This window comes from Dipodomys merriami, unplaced genomic scaffold (assembly GCF_024711535.1).
Source record: "Dipodomys merriami isolate MVZ:Mamm:240054 unplaced genomic scaffold, mDipMer1.0.p SCAF_9, whole genome shotgun sequence".
Lineage (NCBI taxonomy): Eukaryota > Metazoa > Chordata > Mammalia > Rodentia > Heteromyidae > Dipodomys > Dipodomys merriami.
The window spans coordinates 23177826-23195948 of NW_027206512.1; the positions used below are offsets into that span (position 1 = coordinate 23177826).

The 18123-nt window shown below is 42.3% G+C and overlaps 1 protein-coding gene across 2 annotated transcripts in view; it reads left to right on the plus strand.

Annotated features, from left to right (window-relative positions):
- Positions 1–2791: 2791 nt before the first annotated feature.
- Adamts3 (ADAM metallopeptidase with thrombospondin type 1 motif 3) overlaps positions 2792–18123 on the plus strand; it is a 204270-nt gene continuing 188938 nt past the window's right edge. The window contains exons 1-2 of one of the 2 annotated variants that reach the window (XM_070012305.1): positions 2792–2905; positions 4166–4193. In XM_070012305.1, the coding sequence (XP_069868406.1) occupies positions 2837–2905; positions 4166–4193 (97 nt within the window). In that variant the 5' untranslated portion in view covers positions 2792–2836. The remainder of the gene's footprint in view (positions 2906–4165; positions 4194–18123) is intronic. The other variant, XM_070012306.1, reaches the window with a different exon arrangement.

Below are 18123 nucleotides of genomic sequence, written 5' to 3' on the forward strand. Positions count from 1 at the left end.
CTTGGAGAAAATTATATTAAGTAAGCCAGGCCCAAAGAAACAGAGGTCCCATGGTTTCCTTTATTTGCAGAAACTAGTTTAAGCCTAGGACAAGCAGAAAAGGTCAAAAGCTATGTCCATATGACCATATAAGATGATGTTAAGTGAAATGAACCCCAAGATAGGGACACAAGTGTTTTTTTCTTTCTTGCTATTGTTTTTAACATATTTAACATGTGCTATGATTTTTTTTTGTTTGTTTCTCTTCTATGTTCTTCCCCCCATGGTATAACCCCTGTTTTCACTGTATTTGATTCTGGTGCCCTGCATCTTGAATATACATTTTTTCTAATTTGGGGAGGGGAAGGGAAATAACAAAATGCTGAAATAAGGATACAGGTTGACCCATTGTAACAATGAGATGTACAAGACACTATGTTACAAATGAACTTTACAACTGGGGGGGGGGAGTTGGGGAGGTGGGGGAGGGAAGGGGGGTAGGGGAAAAACAAAGGAGATAACAATGCTCATAGGAAATGTACTCATTACCTTATTTATGTAACTGTAACCTTTCTGTACAGTATTTTTACAATAAAAACATTAAAAAAAGATTATTGCCCTTGTGGGGGGTGGGGGGGGGTGGGGAGAATGTGTTTCTCCACATGGGTATAACCAAACTTCCCAAAGGCACTACTTTTTTGAAAGTCACAGGAATTGCTGTGTCAGAAGTTATGTCATAATGGCTCCATAAGTACATTACTTTTTATTATTTAAAATGAGAAAATTTTAGAGCTGAAATACCTCAGGGGAGAGAAACCAAAGTAGAATTCTAATGACTTACCAAGATAGGTTCTAAGACAGCTGTTAAGGGGAGTAAAACCTAGGTCTCCTGATTCCTACTCTAGTATTTTCTTAATGTCAGTGTACAGTGACAAACTTTTAATTTATACATTGTTTCAAGCTATTCATTTTTTTAATGAATAGTAAAACCAAATGCAAAATTTAGTAAAGCATTCCTGGATAGCAAGTAAATCCAGAGATCTTTCAGTCCCTGGGTCTAATCCTGATTCTAACTAATGATAAACGCTAACACATTAAATTCGTAAGTCTGGCCATATAGTTAACTAGTTTCTCATTTATCCATGATGTATATGATTTTTGAGAAGACTCAGCTAACACATCAAACTTTCCTTTGGCGATTGAGGAATAAAAAAATGAATTAAAATCATAGGAAAGCCTGAAGGCTACTGTTTTGAAAGGAAAAAAAAAGAACAGGAAATATGACATATAGAAGCATTTCACAGCAAAACAAACTTCATTGTGTGCACGTTTGACTTCAGGCAGGTCCCCTGGAAGCCTTTTTTCTAGGTCAAGTCTGGAAGATAATATCTCAGATTTGTGCCTCATCACCTCGGTCTTTCCTGGTGTGGAAAGAGGAGGCTCTCTTTCCCAGAGTCTTTGCTGTCATTTCCTTCTAGGAAGCCTCAAGCCACCTTGGGCAGAAATCTTTTGATAACGTAATCTTGGTATGAGCAAGAGACCTTGAGGCCTGCAGTGTGCTCTGGTGATAAACGAAAGCATCCGGTTGAGTCAAGAAAGGGACAGGATTATCTTTTAAAACGAATATAAACGAATAAAGCATAAACAGGAGCTTAGAGGAGAGACAAGAGAGAAGAGAGAGGAATGGAGAGGAGGGGGAGAGAAGGAGGGAGAGAGGAGGGAGAGAAGACTGGAGGGACAGGAGAGACCCCCCCCATCCCCCAAACCATGGGAGGTGATGAGTGTCTGGAGAGAATAAAAAAATCCTAAAATCACAAAATCATCACGTCCTTCAAACTTGGAGGCTCCATGGTTTCTCTGCGGAGACCTCTCCCGGGCTGGAAGAGGGGATAGGAGGGGGGGAGGTGGGGAGAGTGGGGAGAGGGGGGGGGACGGTGAGGCTGGAGGATGTGAATTTCCTACAGCCCCAGACTGGCCCGGGGACCCTCCCCCTTCCTATAATTAACGCGCGTCCCGCCAGTCCCGGACGCCGGCGCCCCCCCTCCCCTCCCCGCCCCTCCTTGGGACGCGGGGTCGCGCCTCGGGCTGCAGAAGCCCCGCGTGCAGGCGTGCAGCGCTGCGCGCCGGTGTGCAGCCCCGGGCGGTGCGCGGGGGGCGCGGGGGCCCCGCGTGACGTGGGCGCGGCGGCGGGAGGGGCCGCCCCGGGGCGCGGGAAGCGGGGGGGGGGGGAGGTGGAGGGGCTCGGGCCGCCTTATTAGCGCCCCGCGCGGGTCGCCTGCAGCTCGCAGACGGCCGCAGCGCGAGCCTCGGGAGCCGGCGATCCAGCGGCCCGCTCGCTCTCCTCCCTCCTCCTCCTTCCTTTCCCTCCTCCTCCTCCTCGGCCTCCCCGGCTGCTCCCGCCCCTCTCGGCGTGCGCGGCGGGGGCGCTCCGGCTCGCGGCTGTGCTCTCCGGCTCCGCTCTTCTTGGCGAACTCTTCCTCCCCGCCGCCGCCGCCGCCGCGATCGGGTGGGGGAACCCCCGAGCCTTCTCCGCGCGCACCTTAGGGAGCCTATGGTGCCAGGAAAGCCTCGCCGAAGCCGCTTCGGGCAGAGGTAGTTGGGAGCGCCCCGCGTCCGAGCCGCGTCTGCCCGCGCAGCCCGAGCCCGGCGCCGGCACCTTCCCGCTGCGCGCACACTCGCGGCGGGACGGCGGGGAGAGGGGAGGGGGGCGCCGGCCGCGGCGCGGGGCTCCTCATCGCACCAAAGCACTGAAGATCTTGTGTTTTTTTTTTTCTTTTTATCCATTTTCTTTTTTTCCTACAAGAAACTTCGGGGGGATTTGCTTTGCCCAGTAGTTGAAAAGTGAACTCGACTCGGGATGGTTCTCCTGTCACTTTGGTTGCTAGCAGCCGCTCTGGTAGAGGTTAGGACTGCAGCGGATGGACAAGTAAGTGGCTCATCCTCACCGTAACGACAATGATAATAAACTCCAACCCGAAAAAAGAAAAGTTCCTTCCCTACCTCTCCTCCTCCCCTCTGCTCCTCCCACCCCTCCTAGTTTTCTGGCGTTCAGGACCGGTGTTAGAGGGGCCTTTTGGGGTGGGTTGGGGGTGGTGGGCAGAGAGGTTTGGTCACACCTGGGGCTTCACCCCCTCCTTGGCACGCGTCACCCCCAGAGTGACTGCAGCCTGATCGCATCCTCGCCTGGCCTTCTGGCTCCACCCCCCACCCTGGGCCCCCGGGGTGTTGAATGAAGTTGTGGACTCGGATCCAAGTGCTCAGGCTGCTGCAGCCGGAGTCTAGGGTTTTCTTTCTGGGTGCTTTCGAGCATCCGCTGTCTGGGATTGTGTGTGTGTGTGGTTGGGGTGGGGGCTGGTTCAGGAACTCGTGGGGATACCCCGTGGCCCGTAGACACGTGTCCCGGGAGGATCGCCGCCCGGCTGGAGTTTGACAGTTGGGGAGTGGGGTGTGTGTGTGTGGGGGGAACTGAGGACCTTTCCTGCCCTGCGTGGTGCGGGGCTGAGGATGGAGGCGCCCTTCGCCCCGCCTCATCTCTCCCCTCCCCCTCCGTACAACTCCTCCTCTTACAAAAAAAAAAAAAAGCTAAATTGAGTGCAGCTCTGTTTCGTTCGGCCCTGCCCCCACCCCGTGGAGACTCCAGGTGAAGCCGGGGTGCTCTCTGCAAGCCCCTACAGGAGGCTCAGCTGGGCAAGAACCCTTTGTAGTCAATCACAACGGCTCTGGCCCGGTGGAACTTTTGAGTAGCGACTTGGTGTGAGTTTTGGTAGCTTCTCTGGGCTGTCCAGTTTGACCAGGGGATAAACGTAGGGAGGCTCTCTGCTTGATTCCCCGTGAATCAGGGCCCCCTTGCAGACGTCTGTTCGCCTGGTTACATTCAGAGAGACTTTTGAATCCAGATCCCTTTGTTGATTTAAAAATTTTTTTTTCAGGCACCACTAGGGTTAAATTAAAATGAAAGCTAGCTAACATCTCTCCCTTCCTCTCCCTCAAATTGTTATTGAAATTGGCTCATGCTTCTGTCACCAGAACCTTCTAAAAACCAAGGTGTAACCTTGAGGCAGCCCAGTCTCTAGGTCTCCTGATTAGCCAGGTGCTCAAAAGCATTAATGGTAGAAATACAGCTCATAAGGTGATAAGATGAAACCCAGTAACTGTTTCTTTTTCTTACTTTCCCCTTGCTTTCTAGGCTGGTTCTGAAGAAATCCTGCCGATAGGTAAGCCTCCGTCTCATATATCAATGTTATCTGACTTGAAAGCAGGCAATGAAAAAAGTGAAGCAAAACAGTGTTCTGAAAAAAAAAATTCTCCAATTGGTAGTTAAAATAGTTTGTAGCCTGGAGCATTTCTAGTCTTCTCTTTCTGGTGGGTCCACTTGTCTCAGGTTAGAACCTCCTGGCAGTTGGACTTCCCTGCATCAATTTATTACTGTCTTTGTGCAAGCTACTGGTCTGTATTTGGAGGTTAGCAGAAGATAATGGATGCTCACAAAATCAGGCCCTCAACTCCTGTAGCTGTGGGAGGAGCACATTGGCTTAGAACTCAAGGCAAGCTGTAAGAAGGCTGCAGAAATGGAAGAATGAAGTAGAAAGAGGGGACATGTTCTCTTACAGTTTTTTTTCTTCTGCTTTTGATAAACCCTTGATGAATTATTTGCTTGAAACGAATTCACTTTTAATGCTCAAGCTACTGGTGGGCATTTTACAACTAATATCTGAAACATCAGTAGTAGCTGATGCTTGGGCATTCTTCTTCCCATTTTTGGGGTGAGGAGACTAAGGTTCAAGACCAGGGTAAGTGGTTTGTACCAGGTTATTCCAAAGTCCAGGGTCTGTGTTTTTGTTTTTTATTTTTTGTGAAAGTACTGTACAGAGGGGTTACAATTACATGGGCAAGATAATGAGTACATTTCTTCTCAAGCATTGTAGCCTCCTCCTTTGTTTCCCCTTCCCATCCCTTCCTGTCCTCCCCCCCACCAAAGTTGTAAAGTTCGTTTTTCGACATAACGATTTGTACATCTCATTGTTGCAATGGGTCAACCCGTAACCCTATTTAAACAATTTGTTTTTCCCTTCCCCTCCACAAATTATACCAACATCAAATACAGTAAAAGCAGGGGTTATACTGTGGGGGAGGGACATACAAAGCAACAAAGAAATAATCTTATAAATATGTTAGAAACAATTGCATGAAAGAAAAAAAACATTTGAATACAAATCTTAGGGTTCATTTCCCTAATATCAACTTATTTGACTTTTCTGCTTGACTCAGACATATACTAGTTATTGCAAATAAGGGAAACCATGGGACCTATGTTTCTTTGGGCCTGGCTTCTGTGTTTTTGTTTTTGAAGCTATTGATAATATTGTTGTTCTAAAGGCATAGACTGGCAAGAAGCCAGCCTGTACTCAAAGGAAGTCTTTGAATATACAGCTTAGTTGAATGATGACTTTTAAAAGGTAATTTTCCTTTTTGTTTTGGCAGAGTATTAGTGTCTGTGAATTTTGCATTCTTTTCAAGTGCTACTATGAAATCATCTCTCAGGAGAAGAGTTTTTATTATGGCTGCTGTAAACATAGTTACAAGTGATTGGCATTCTACAAAATGTCAGGCTAATTGCTTTATGAGCAGTATTTCACCTGATTTCCATAGGCACAAGGTCAGGTAGGGATAACTGGTATGCCTATTTTAGAGAGGAGGAAAATGAAGGTTATACAGCAGTCATCTATATTACCCAATGAAAGCCCATGCTTGGAGTCATTCTATGATCCAAGCCCAGAGATATGTGCAGGTGTTCCAAGACTCACACAAACCCATTGTAATTTGGAAATACTGTAAGTTGAAAGTACACTTAAACACTCAAACTAACAAATATAATAGCAACCTGGTTTGCTGTTGAGGATTGGTCATTGACTTGTGATTCTGTGGTTCACTAGAAGCTGTGGCTTGCTGCTTGCTTGGGAACATTGTAAGAGTAGAGCATATTGCCTCTCACCAGTCTGGGGAAAGATCCAAATTTAAAGAAGTATGATTTCTACTGAATGCATATCAGTTGTGTGCCAGGATAAAGTTGAAAGCTGTCTATGTATGTAGCCTGCAGTATGTTGGCATATGTCAAAATGCCTTTCTTTCTTAGTGCATAGCCTTTAATGACAAGAGTAGAAGAGAGGGAATGGTGACTGAGAATGTACTCTAAATAAAACCTCTGCAAGAAGATTGCTGTTTGTGATAGATAGCATCCACCCATCTATGTCTTTAAAAAAAAATTTTTTTTGTCAGTCCTGGGGCCTGAACTCTGGGCCTAGGCGCCATCCTTCAGCTCTTTAGTTCAAGACTAGTGCTCTACCATTTGAGCCACAGCACCACTTCCATATGTGGTGCTGAGGGATTGAGCCCAGGGCCTCATGCATGCAAGGCAAGCACTCTACCACTGAGCCACCTTCCCAGCCCAAAGGTTTTTTTTTTTTTAAACTAGTCTTCAAGTAAGTGGTGAAGTATGAGCTGTCTTAATTACTTAAGTATTTGATTAGACATTCCTGATTCTCAATATGTAAATTAAAAAAGATGGGTTAAGATGATCTGTTTTATCAAAGGAATATTCACAAAATAAAATCTATTATGGTGAATAAATTTTCAGCTAGACCCAAGAAGCTGTCAGGCTCCAGGTTTTGGAATGGACTTTGGTCCCATCTTTTTGCTAATAGAAATTACTTCAGGAGTTTTGGCAGAGGGAGGAGAAAAATTAGTACAGGTGAGCCAGCAGTCTTGAAGAAGTGCACTGGGGACATTCTTAAGTTGGAGATTTACTTGCCTCCATATTCCTGCTCTATCAGATTTCTCTTTATTGTCACTCTTATGTTCAAGTATAACCAAGGGAAGAAAAAATATATAAAATAGATTTGACCCCTTCATCTTGTGATAGTAAAAAATGTAACTAGCATCGCTTTTGGGTGATAGTCAAATGTATGAATCTTGAGGGGTTTGAAAGTGTAATGTTTAAGAAAATCTTAACTGGACTGGGAAGGTGGCTCAGCAGTAGAGCGTTTGCCTTGCATGCCTGAGGCCCTGGGTTCAATTCCTCAGCACCACATAAACAAAAAGAAAAAAGCCGGAAGTGGCATTGTGGCTCAAGTGGTAGAGCGCTAGCCTTGAGCTGAAGAGCTGAGCGATAGTGCCCAGGCCCAGAGTTCAGGCCCCACGACTGGACCCCCCCCCAAAAAAGAAAATCTTAACTGGCCCTGGTGGCTCACATCTGTAATCCTAGCTATTTGGCAGATAGAAACTAGAAACAGCAAGCTTTTGGCTAACCTAGACCTCAACCAATATAAAGTTTGGTAGAGTACCTTGTCTCTGTTACTCCAGCTAGGTAAGAAACCTGAATAGGAGGATAGTGACATAGCTTAGCCTGTGCATATATGCAAGACTCTATTTGAAAAACAAAGCAAAAAAGGCTGAAGGCATGGTTGAGGTAGTAGAATTCCTGGGTAGCAAAACCCTCACCACTGCAAAAAGAGGCCATGAATTCTCTTTCCTTGTATCCCTTTGTAAAGGTACTGTTATTCTGAAGGCTTGTAATTGTTTTTTCAATAAGTGATCTAAAAGTGGCTTTATATATGTGCTCAGAGGTGTTACTTGATCAATGATACATTAGGAAAGCCTGACATGACTTGCAGATTTTATTTATGTTGCACTTACAAATCGCAGCTCTGAGTAGTTTTGGAGTAATGTCTCAAGAAGAGAGAAACCTAAGTTAGTAATAAACTACAGACTGTTAGGGAGCTAAATTTAAAAGAAATCTGATGAAAGCTGAATATGCAGGGTGGTGTGTGTAAGTATACAGCTGTTGCTGCTTCACAAAGTGAACTCTGTGTGTGCTAGGATCAATAGGCAGAACATGAGCAGCATCCCTTTATCTCTGACAAGACCCCCATGAAAGGTAGTCAGTTTTTTAGATTTTCTAACAGACTACCATATTTTGTACTCTGTAGTAGCTGGATGACTTTTGTTTAGGTGGAGGGAAAGCAGATTAGCATATGTGTAGCATATTACCTGTGTAGTGTCCTATGAGGATTTTGCTTCTCTCTCACCTGATGGAAAAATGAATTTTTGCTATATGGAAAGTAAGGTTCATTTTAGAGAATAATGCATAAATGGGTTTTGAACCCTTGCTTGGTTTTGGGCCTTGTCAAGCAGAGAAGAGCTATCTCTACCCACACCTGCACTAATGCATGTGCGCACACACACACACAGTAGTATTTGTGCACTTATGGGGGAGTATGTTCCATGAGACCATTAATATACTTTTTGTGGCATGTCAAGGAGCTCTTTCTTGTCTGACTCAGCATATGGCCTTGGTAGGATGCCGAGGGTAATTGTGGGCAACTGGCTGGCCTAACTGGGTTAGGAGGCTTATTCTGTGACACATGTGGCTTGGGAAATAATCATAGTTTCGTAGAAATTGGAAAATGTGAAAAAGAACTCCAAGTCATTTTTTTTGGTAAACCAACACTTTGAGATTTCCTGAGTATCATTTGAGTTGCAAGGCTGTATAGCACTAAACTGTCTTCTCTTCCCAACTTCTTGCAACTGAGGCATGTTTATCTTTCTCTGCCCTATTTCTGTTCCCCAGTTGCAAGTTCCAGTACATTTTACTCTTTCAAACATAAGTTTGTATGGGGGCACCAGTGGCTTATACCTGTAATCCTAACTACTCAGGAGGCTGAAATGTGAGGATCACAGTTCAAAGCTATCTGAGGCATCTCTTAACTACCAAAAAAAAGAAAAAGCTGCAAGTGGATCTATGGTTTAAGTGGTAGAACACACACACACACACACACACACACACACACACACACACACACGCACGCACGCACGCACGCACGCACGCACACACGCACACACACACACACATGCATGCACAAGCACTCAAACCAATGTTGCTTTTCGTATTTGTGTTTTCAGATGTCTAGTTTACTGAGGGATGCTTTTTCATCATTTTGGATTTCAAGGTTTAGTGTGAGTCATTTTGTAGTTGTTGGCATGGAGTAAGCAATAAGTAAGCATCATCCCTCGGTAGACTTCATGAGAGTAAAGATTCTGGCTTGATGACTGCCATATCTTTAGCGCCTAAAACAGCCCTCCAATGACTGGACCTAGAAAGCAGGGAATTAATCATATTGGGATTTACCCATGTTCTGAATGGGCAAATGTCCTTGTTTTGTGCTTCTCTATAGCTTTAGTCTCTCGGAAAATAAAGATAATGAAAATGGCTGTAGGATTAATTACTTAGTGTTATCAAGGCCTCTTGTGACTATGATAATCACCCCAGAAAGCATAACGACCTTGGCCTATCAGTTTTGCATGCTTTTCTTTTTGCATGTTTATGGTGTTGGCAAACTGAATTCTAGAATACCAGTCAGTTTCGACTGTAATCTACTTGGAAACCTTTGCCCAGTTGTTGGCATCAGGGGAAATAAGAGAAGCTAAGATTAAAATCTGCCAATCTAATTTGCCAGCAGTAATAGCAAAGTGTGTGAGGAGATTTAAAAAGAACCTTTTGAGCCAAGTGCTGGTGGCTCCTGTCTGTAATCCTAGCTACACAGGAGGCTGAGATCTAAGGATAGGGGTTTGAAGGCATTCTGGGAAGGAATTGTGGGATTTTTTTTTGTGGGACTTTTACTTCGAATTAATCATCAAAAAGCTGAAGTGGAGTTGTGACTCAAGTGGCAAAGTGCTATCCTTGAGTGAAAAAGCTAAGGATCAGTGCCCAGTCCTTGAGTTCAAGTCCCAGTACAGGTACGTGTACACACACACACACACACACACACACACACACACACACACACACACACACACACACACACACACACACACACACACACACACACACACACACACACACACACACACACACACACACACACACACACACACACACACACACACACACACACACACACACACACACACACACACACACACACACACACACACACACACTATCCTTGTAGCTAAAAATTATGGAGTTAACTTTACTCTTTACTTTCACCCCCTCCATTGGGCATGGCCATTATTAATGTGAAATGCTTCCAGCTTCTTAGATGAAGATGTTCTGACGTGTCTATTTATCCCAGGAACTTACCATTTCTGTTAAGATGAAGTTTTTCCCATACATGCACTGCGGTCACTGTCTCAAATCACAGTATTGCTTAGAATGTTCAGAACCCCTGAAGGCTACCTGTGCATTCAGGATGATGACTTCTAAGCATTCTTTGCTTAAAGTGTCTAACTCAGCCTGTCTTGGAACTCTATTAGAGGCAATTTCAAACTGGTAAAGCAAAATCATGAGTGGTTTTCACAGATGAGTTGGACTGTATGTATTGACAATGACTTAGATGGAACTCTAATGCTTCCTCAAAGAGAATTAGTATCGCTAGAATTTGGGAAACTGTCTGACTTTTCTGTAATAATGCTGAGCTCCTATTACTAAGCTGTGCTACCTGTTACTCTTAAGTTGTTGAATTATTCTTTTAATGAGTTTTTTCATTTTTTCTTGATTTATATGTGTTACATGTACTCAAAGTGATGTAGTCTTTAATGCTTCTGTATTCTTTGGTGTGTTGACAAAAAATTTTCAAATCCCAAACTGCTGTTATAATTTAACTTTTGTGTGTGTGTGTGTTGATCCTGGGGCTTGAACTCCAGGCCTAGACCCTGTCCTTGAAGTTTTTTTTGTTTTTGCTTTTGTTTTTGTTTTCTTGAGGCTGGTACTCTACCATTTGAACCACAGCTCTACTTCTGGCTTTTTTTTATGGTTAAGTGGAGATAGTCCCACAGACTGGGCTGGCTTTGAATGTATCCTCAGATCTCAGCTTCCTGAGTAGCTAGAATTACAGGCGTGAGGCATGAGCACCTGGCAACTTAACATAGGATTCTTTTTTTTATTAAATAAGTTTTATATTGTGAAAATACTGTACAGATGGATTACAGTTACATGAGCAAGGAAATGAGTACATTTCTTATCCAGCATTGTTGCTTCCTCCTTTGTTTTTCCCCTACCATCCTGTCCTTCCCACCTGCTCAACTACACCCTCCCCCCCCCCCCCCAGGTTTTAGACTTTTGGAATAGCGTTTAACTGGTAACATCTATGCAAATAGTACAAAATCTGATAAACTCTGAAATCTGAAACAACTTCTAAGTCGAAGTATTTCAGTCAAGGAGTAATCAACCTGTATTCACAATATATAGTACGTGGAACCCAAGTGTTTTGTATAAAGACAGTCTATTTTTGTGTACTTGTTACTGTTTTGTCTAATATTTTAGTATAATTTTTAAATAAGTTTTTTATTGCGAAAATACTATACAGAGGGGTTACAGTACTCATAATTTTTCTTACTACAAAACTTCTTGTGATCATCACATATCCTCATCATGCTAATAAACCATAATTTGTTATGTAATCATTTTCCCATAATACTAAGGGCGCCATGTGGTGGTGTTGTATATAGGTCATTACCTGCATGAACAAATGACTTCAGGAGAGAGCCCTAGAACTTGTTTCCTGAGCAAAAGTAATGTGGTACTCTTTGACAAATGACATGTGTATCTCTAAGTATGTGTGTGGTTCTGGAGATGAAACCTAGGGTCTTGAGCATGCTAGGTAAACTACCACTGAACTACATCCTCAACCTTTAACAAATGAATGGGGTTTGAATTCTGGGCCTGGATGCTGTCTATGAGCTCTTCAGCTCAAGGCTAGCACTCTACCACTTGAGCCACAGCACCACTTCCCACTTCTGGTTTTCTGGTAGTTAATTGGAGATGAGTCTCACAGACTTTCCTGCCTGGGCTGGCTACAACTGAACTTTTTTTTTTTTTTTTTAAAGGTTATATGATTTGAACTCTTTCTAGTCATATGAGAAAGAAGGTTGTGTGTGTGTGTGTGTGTGTGTGTGTGTGTGTGTGTGTGTGTGTGTGTGTGTGTGTGTGTGTGTGTGTGTTAGATCTCAGCCTGTGGAGTAGCTAGAATTACAGGTTTGGAGTGCCTAGTGAAAGTGATGATTTTTTGATTTTTTTAATTGTATTTTATTTTATTTGGGAACATACTGTACAGAGGGGCTACAATTACATGGGCAGGATAATGCGTACATTTCTTACCAAGCATTGCAGCCTCCTCCTTTGTTTACCCTTCACTTTTAAACTTTAATTTAAAATTAATTTTGGCCTTGTCTTTCTTGAGCTTTAAATATTTATATTAAAATTTTATAATCTCTTGAAAGAGATGTATGAATTCATCATTTTTTTCTGTTTTCTAGTATCTGATAAATATAACCATTTATACACACTTCTTTCTGTAACTTTATTGGTACAATAGGAAGATTTACCCAGCTTTATAGAATAGAAATTTAGAGTTATGTATTGTTTAACATAGATGACAAAATGTGGGGGGATTTTCTAACATAAGGAACCTTTGTTCCCACGTGTAATTGATCCATCTTAATTTTCCAAGTAAGTGTGCATGACTTTGCTGACTAACTGTAAATCCCTAGCAGAGATTTTGTGGTTAAAACATCAGTCTCTTGTTTATAAAATGCCACAAATTTAGCATGATGAATCTTTATGGATTTTAGGACAAACTGTGAGAGGCATGGAATGTATATTTCAAAGTGATTGATAAAAAGGTTTTAAGAAAAACTTGTAGGTCAAATAGGATCTTCAAAAGCTGTCATTTCTTACTTTTTCAAATTTAGCAAATATATTTTTACAGATGCACACAAACACAAAATCTGATTAAATGATTATATGAGTTAGAGCTATTCTTCCTTTGTATGTTAAAAAACCTCAGTTTTATATGTAAAGTCCACAGTCTAATCTAAAATCAAATCAGTATTTCCAGTGGAGGACCTGCTAGTTTTCCACATTTTAATCAAGTGGTCAGATCACAGACTGTTGCCTGTTTTAAGTCCTGATTCTCAATTTCAAGCCAGAGGCTTCAGACCTCTCAAAGTGTTACTTCCTTACAGTAACATGGACATAATAGTATTTCCTTTTTTATTTTTTAAACATATATTCTTATTGTAAAGCTACTGTACAAAGGGGTTATAGTTACATGAGTAAGGTAATGAGTCCATTTCCTATCTAGCATTGTTACCCCCTCCTTTGTTTTTCCCCTACCATCCCTTCCCTCCCCCACATAATACTATTTCTTTAGAGAGTTTTGATACTTATATAAAGATTCATAAATTGATGGCCTATAGTTGTTCAATAAGCTAGAATAAGAATTGTGTTTAAAAAGCACATTTGTATCTAAAGAGAGGCATTTCATTCTATCTCCTATGTTTAAATAGGTTTGCTTGCTCACATGGATTGTCAGGAGCTTTAATAAACTACCAGGGATTTGTAAACAATCCAAACACTAGCTCACCATGTGACCGACCACTCTTTGAGAGTTCTGTTTTCACATATTATCTTCATGCTGATATCTCCATGTAGTGTTGCTCAATTTATTGGAATATAACAGTAGAGGGAAGGATTTGAGTGAGGAATAGTATAAAAATGGTATTAAACCCCAACTATATGTATGTAGTTTGAGTATTACCTGAAATGCTTGAGATCAGAAATGTTTCAGATTTGAGTTTTGTAGATGTTGGAGTATTTGCATTGCTTTAATTTTTGTGTATCGTGTCAGTTCATTTTCTCTTTCTCTCTCTAGCCATTTGTTTCTGGGTTTGGTTGTTTCTCTCTTTCCTCCCCCTTTCCCTCCCCTGTCTCTTTTCCCTCTTCTCTCTTCTCTCTCTTCCTCCTCCTTTCTCCCCTGTCTTTCCCCTTCCCGTTCTCCATCTCCTTTCTCTTTTCCACCCCCTTTCCCTCCCATTTAGCTCTTTGTCTTTTTTTCCCCTTTATATTGGCTTTCTTTTCTTTCTTTTTTTTTTTTGTGTGCCAGTTCTGGGGCTTGAGCCTGAGGTCTGGGTGTTGTCTTTGAGCTTTTATTTCTAGCACTCTACCACTTGAGCCACAGCTCCACTTCCAACTTTTTGCAAGGTCATTGGCAATAAGAGTAGATTTTCCTGCCTGCACTAGTCTCCTGAACCCTCAGTCTCAGGCTGCATTGGCTTTGTTTTGTTTTCCCCCAAGTTGATGTAAACACTAGTCTCCTGTTCTCAGTATCCCTAGCTATCAATCTACCTTTCATTTCACTAGACAAATCATTTTTTGATGGTTTCAGTAAATTTCCCAATGGGATTTTATTAGCTGCTTGTCTTGAGTCATTAGCTCATCTCTTAATCATTCACTGTGGTTGAGAAATGTAATGTTCTGACTTCTTGGACTATGACATTTTACCCCTGACTTACAGGACTAGGAGTAAAGAGTGGAAAATAAAGGTTAAAGGGGGCAACAAAAAGGAATGAGTGCTGGAGAATCACACAGGTGTACTAATGTGGCAACTGTAAGAGCTTTCCAGTCACTAGATGAGAAGTTCTAGCTGTGGTAAATAGAGTCCTTGAGATCTGTGTCTATGTTTGGTTTCTGGCAGAGGAGGATTAAAGTTGCTAATTAAAGTGACCTTAAAATAGACAGATTATCCAGGATTAGTTGGGGGGGCATCCTTATAAGTAGAAATGAGAGGTGAGAAGAGAGAACGTGAAGGATGGAAACATTGGAAGGAGTTGGCCTGGGGTCACTGGTTTTGAAGATGGAGACAGCTCCTGAAGGAGAGAAAGGCAAGGAAGCAGATTCTATCCTAGGCCTTCCAGAAGGAAGGCAGTCCTGCCTGATGACACGTTGATGTTTGCTCAGAGCAACCTATTTCAGACATTTCAATCTGTAGGGTTGTTTTTGTCTCTACCTGTTGGTAATTTGTTACCACAGCTATGGTAAACTAATATATTGGCCTAGTAGAATGTCCTAGTTTTTCCTACTTCTGCTAAATCATGAACTAGGCTATTTAGATTTGGAAAATAATAATTATCAGAAGAAAGATTTAGTGGAAACTTTAAAAAATGTTCTCCCTATTTCTTATCTGTCTTTTTTTTCTCCAGCATTTGCCCCTGGGGACACATTCAAATTTTCATGGATTTAAAATTCTAGGCTCAATGTTAATGTTTAAAAGTACCATCCCTCAAGATACTTGTAAGGAGTATAAAAAAGGTTGATTTGTGGAATGTGTAATATAAATTTGAGTTTCTAAAATTTTCTATTGATAGCAGATCTGACCACTTAGAAGGGCTTCTTTGAAAAATGAAGATTGGAATGTTAAACTTTTAGCATTTGGGCCCCACTTAAAACAAATCCTCTTCTTTCTGTTATTGAATCCTCTATTTGTTATCCTGATGTTGATTATGTGTAGCAAACAAAATACTGGGATATTTTTCTTCAACCATGCATTTTTTTTCTTCTTGAAAGATCTTCTCTTACCTGATTTTATGTTCTGGAACTGTAAAGAATGTACTGTTCTTCCCTAAATGACTTTCTTGAACATAAACATTGTGCAGTTGCAACAAATATTTATTATGAAGTCAGATTTTTTAAAAATGAGAAGAATTTCTAAGTCCCCAAGTATTTGTTCTTTCACAATAATGAATAACCCTTGTAACCCCCTCCCCCCCACCTTTCTTTTCTTCAAATAGCTTTGTGAAGAATCTTGGACAACAAAACTCGATCTGCAGCTGAAAAAGACACACCAAGACTCTTTCTTGTGTTGTGGTGATAAAAAGCCTTGGGGTGGGGGTGGAATGAAGTGAGAGAAAAGGATTTGGCTGTGTGCAGAATTTCAGCATGTGCCACAATTAATTTTTAATTGCTTTTTGAGAGAGGTTGTGTTTCCTTCCCCAGGAGTGTTTATAGCCTTGCTGAGCCCTTCGGCATTTGGTTTGCTCACTAATGTCCACTCTTCACATGGCCTGCATCTTTCCTGGAGCAGCTGGCTCCTGTCATTTCTGATGAAAGTCATTCCCTCATCCTGGGTTTAGGATTTGTGAATGTTGTTGTTGGAGCTGCTTCTTGAGCTGATTTTGAAAATGCTGGTTTGATCTCATTCTTGAGGGTAGATCATTACTTACTGAGAATTTATACCTGATGAGGGAAATTGCCTACATGTAGTAGTCAGTAGTTCTTGGGAGAGAATGCCAGACTTCTAAGTGAGTCATGGTGCAGGGATGGCTATGACCAGCATGGATTTTAGGTCCTCTTCCTGCACCAGGCTGGAGTGGAACTGTTGCGGAAAGAAGTCTTAGGGGTGCTGGGGATGGAAGGGATTTGAAATAGACTTCCTCCATCTATGACTCTTGTTAGAGATGACAATAATGACATCAATTCATTTTTTAATGTATTGACCTGTATGAGGTGGAACAAGTTCTTCATCTGTCTCACTTTATTGGATCTCTAAAACTATCTTCCAGATGACTCTTTTGAACTTTTATTTTCACAATAAGATAATACAAAGCTCATCAAGCTAGAACCACAATCCAAAGACGGTGCTTTCTGACTCTAAATATTTAGTGCTCAGCCACCACACCCAACTCCTTGCCTGGAACTATAAGCCACATGGTATCAATTTAAGCATTCTTGTGCCTGGGGTAGCTTTGGTGTTAATTTGGTCATCTAAAAGTTCCCTGTGACATGGGAGATTTAAAGTGAAGTCTTGCAGTATTGTTTGTAATGCTAAAGACATTGTTTCCTCTTACGGGCCTATAGGACAAACTTTATCATTTTTGGGAGAGGAAATGGAGTGCCCTTTAGAAGACATTTGTGTATCATTCTGTAGCACACTTAGGAGGAGACCAGATTCCTTGTCCTTAGTTGTAGCATATGGCTGAACCTGTGAAGGAGTTCAGATGATCCCAGAGCCTGGGCCGCTGTGTCATACTGTACACATGGACCAGACCCCTCACACGGTGTTGCCTCTTGAGAAGCCTCTACTCCCCCCCAAAAGACCACCCTTTCTCCTTTATTTCCTTCCCTCTTTTACTTTCCTTCCCTCTCTTCCTTTCCTCCCTTCTTTCCTTTTCTTCCTGTTTTTTTCTCTGTCTCCTTAAGAGGTATCATCGGGGACATTTAAACACAGTATACCTCTGCCCCAAATAACTTAAAACCTCTGAAGGAACAAGATATAAACATGTGGCTTTTCTTCTGGAGAGAGTTTAAGCCTTTTTTTTTTTCCCCTAGTGTATGACTTGTGTCAAATGACTTGACAGAGCTATGGAAGCCCAGACCAGAAGGTCTGAATATTTTGCATGCAAGTTGCCTGGAAGGTTTCGTGGGAAAGATGGGTCTTGAGATCAGACTTAGGGACACTGCTAGATTTGCTCAGTTGCCCTTTTACCCTGGTGATGCCACAGAGGAGACTACAAAGGCAGGTGAGATACAGTCAGAGCTAGCGAATGCATTAGGACATATTAGTATGCTTTGTGGAGGCGATGTCAAAAGGAACAGAGCTAGTGGCTCATGCCTGTAATCCTGGCTACCCTGTAGGCTGATAGCTGAGGATCATAGTTTGAAGCCAGCTCAGGCAGGAAAGTCTTTGAGACTCTTATCTCCAATTAATCACCAGAAAACCAGAAGTGGTGCTATGGCTCAAAGTGGTAGAGCACTAGTCTTGAGTGAAAAAGCTCAAGAACAGCATCCAAAACAGCACACAAAATGAGAACAGAGTACAGAAGGTCTTACATGCCCAGCTTCAGAACTGATTTGGGTGAAGTCAGTTTGTCTCTGAATTTTTTTAAAGGTCAGGAATTTGATTAACAGATGATTTTTAAAGTGTTTTTCAAGTCTAGTGAGAAAAAAAAATAAATCTGGGCTGCGAAGGTGGCTCAGTGGTAGAGCGCTTGCCTTGCATGCCTGAGGCCCTGGGTTCGATTCCTCAACACCACATAAGCAAAAAAGAAAAAAGCTGGAAGTGGCGCTGTGGCTTAAGTGGTAGAGGCTAGACTTGAGCTGAAGAGCTAAGGGACAGCGCCCAGGCCCAGAGTTCAGGCCCCATGACTGGACCCCCCAAAAAATGAATCTGTGTATCAATTTCAATATAGTTGCAATAATATTTAGAATGAACAACACAGTAATCTTAATTATTGCTAACTTTTTGTATATGTGGGGCGGTGGATATTGAACCTGGGGCCTTGGCATGCTAGGTGAGCATTCTACCACCGTTG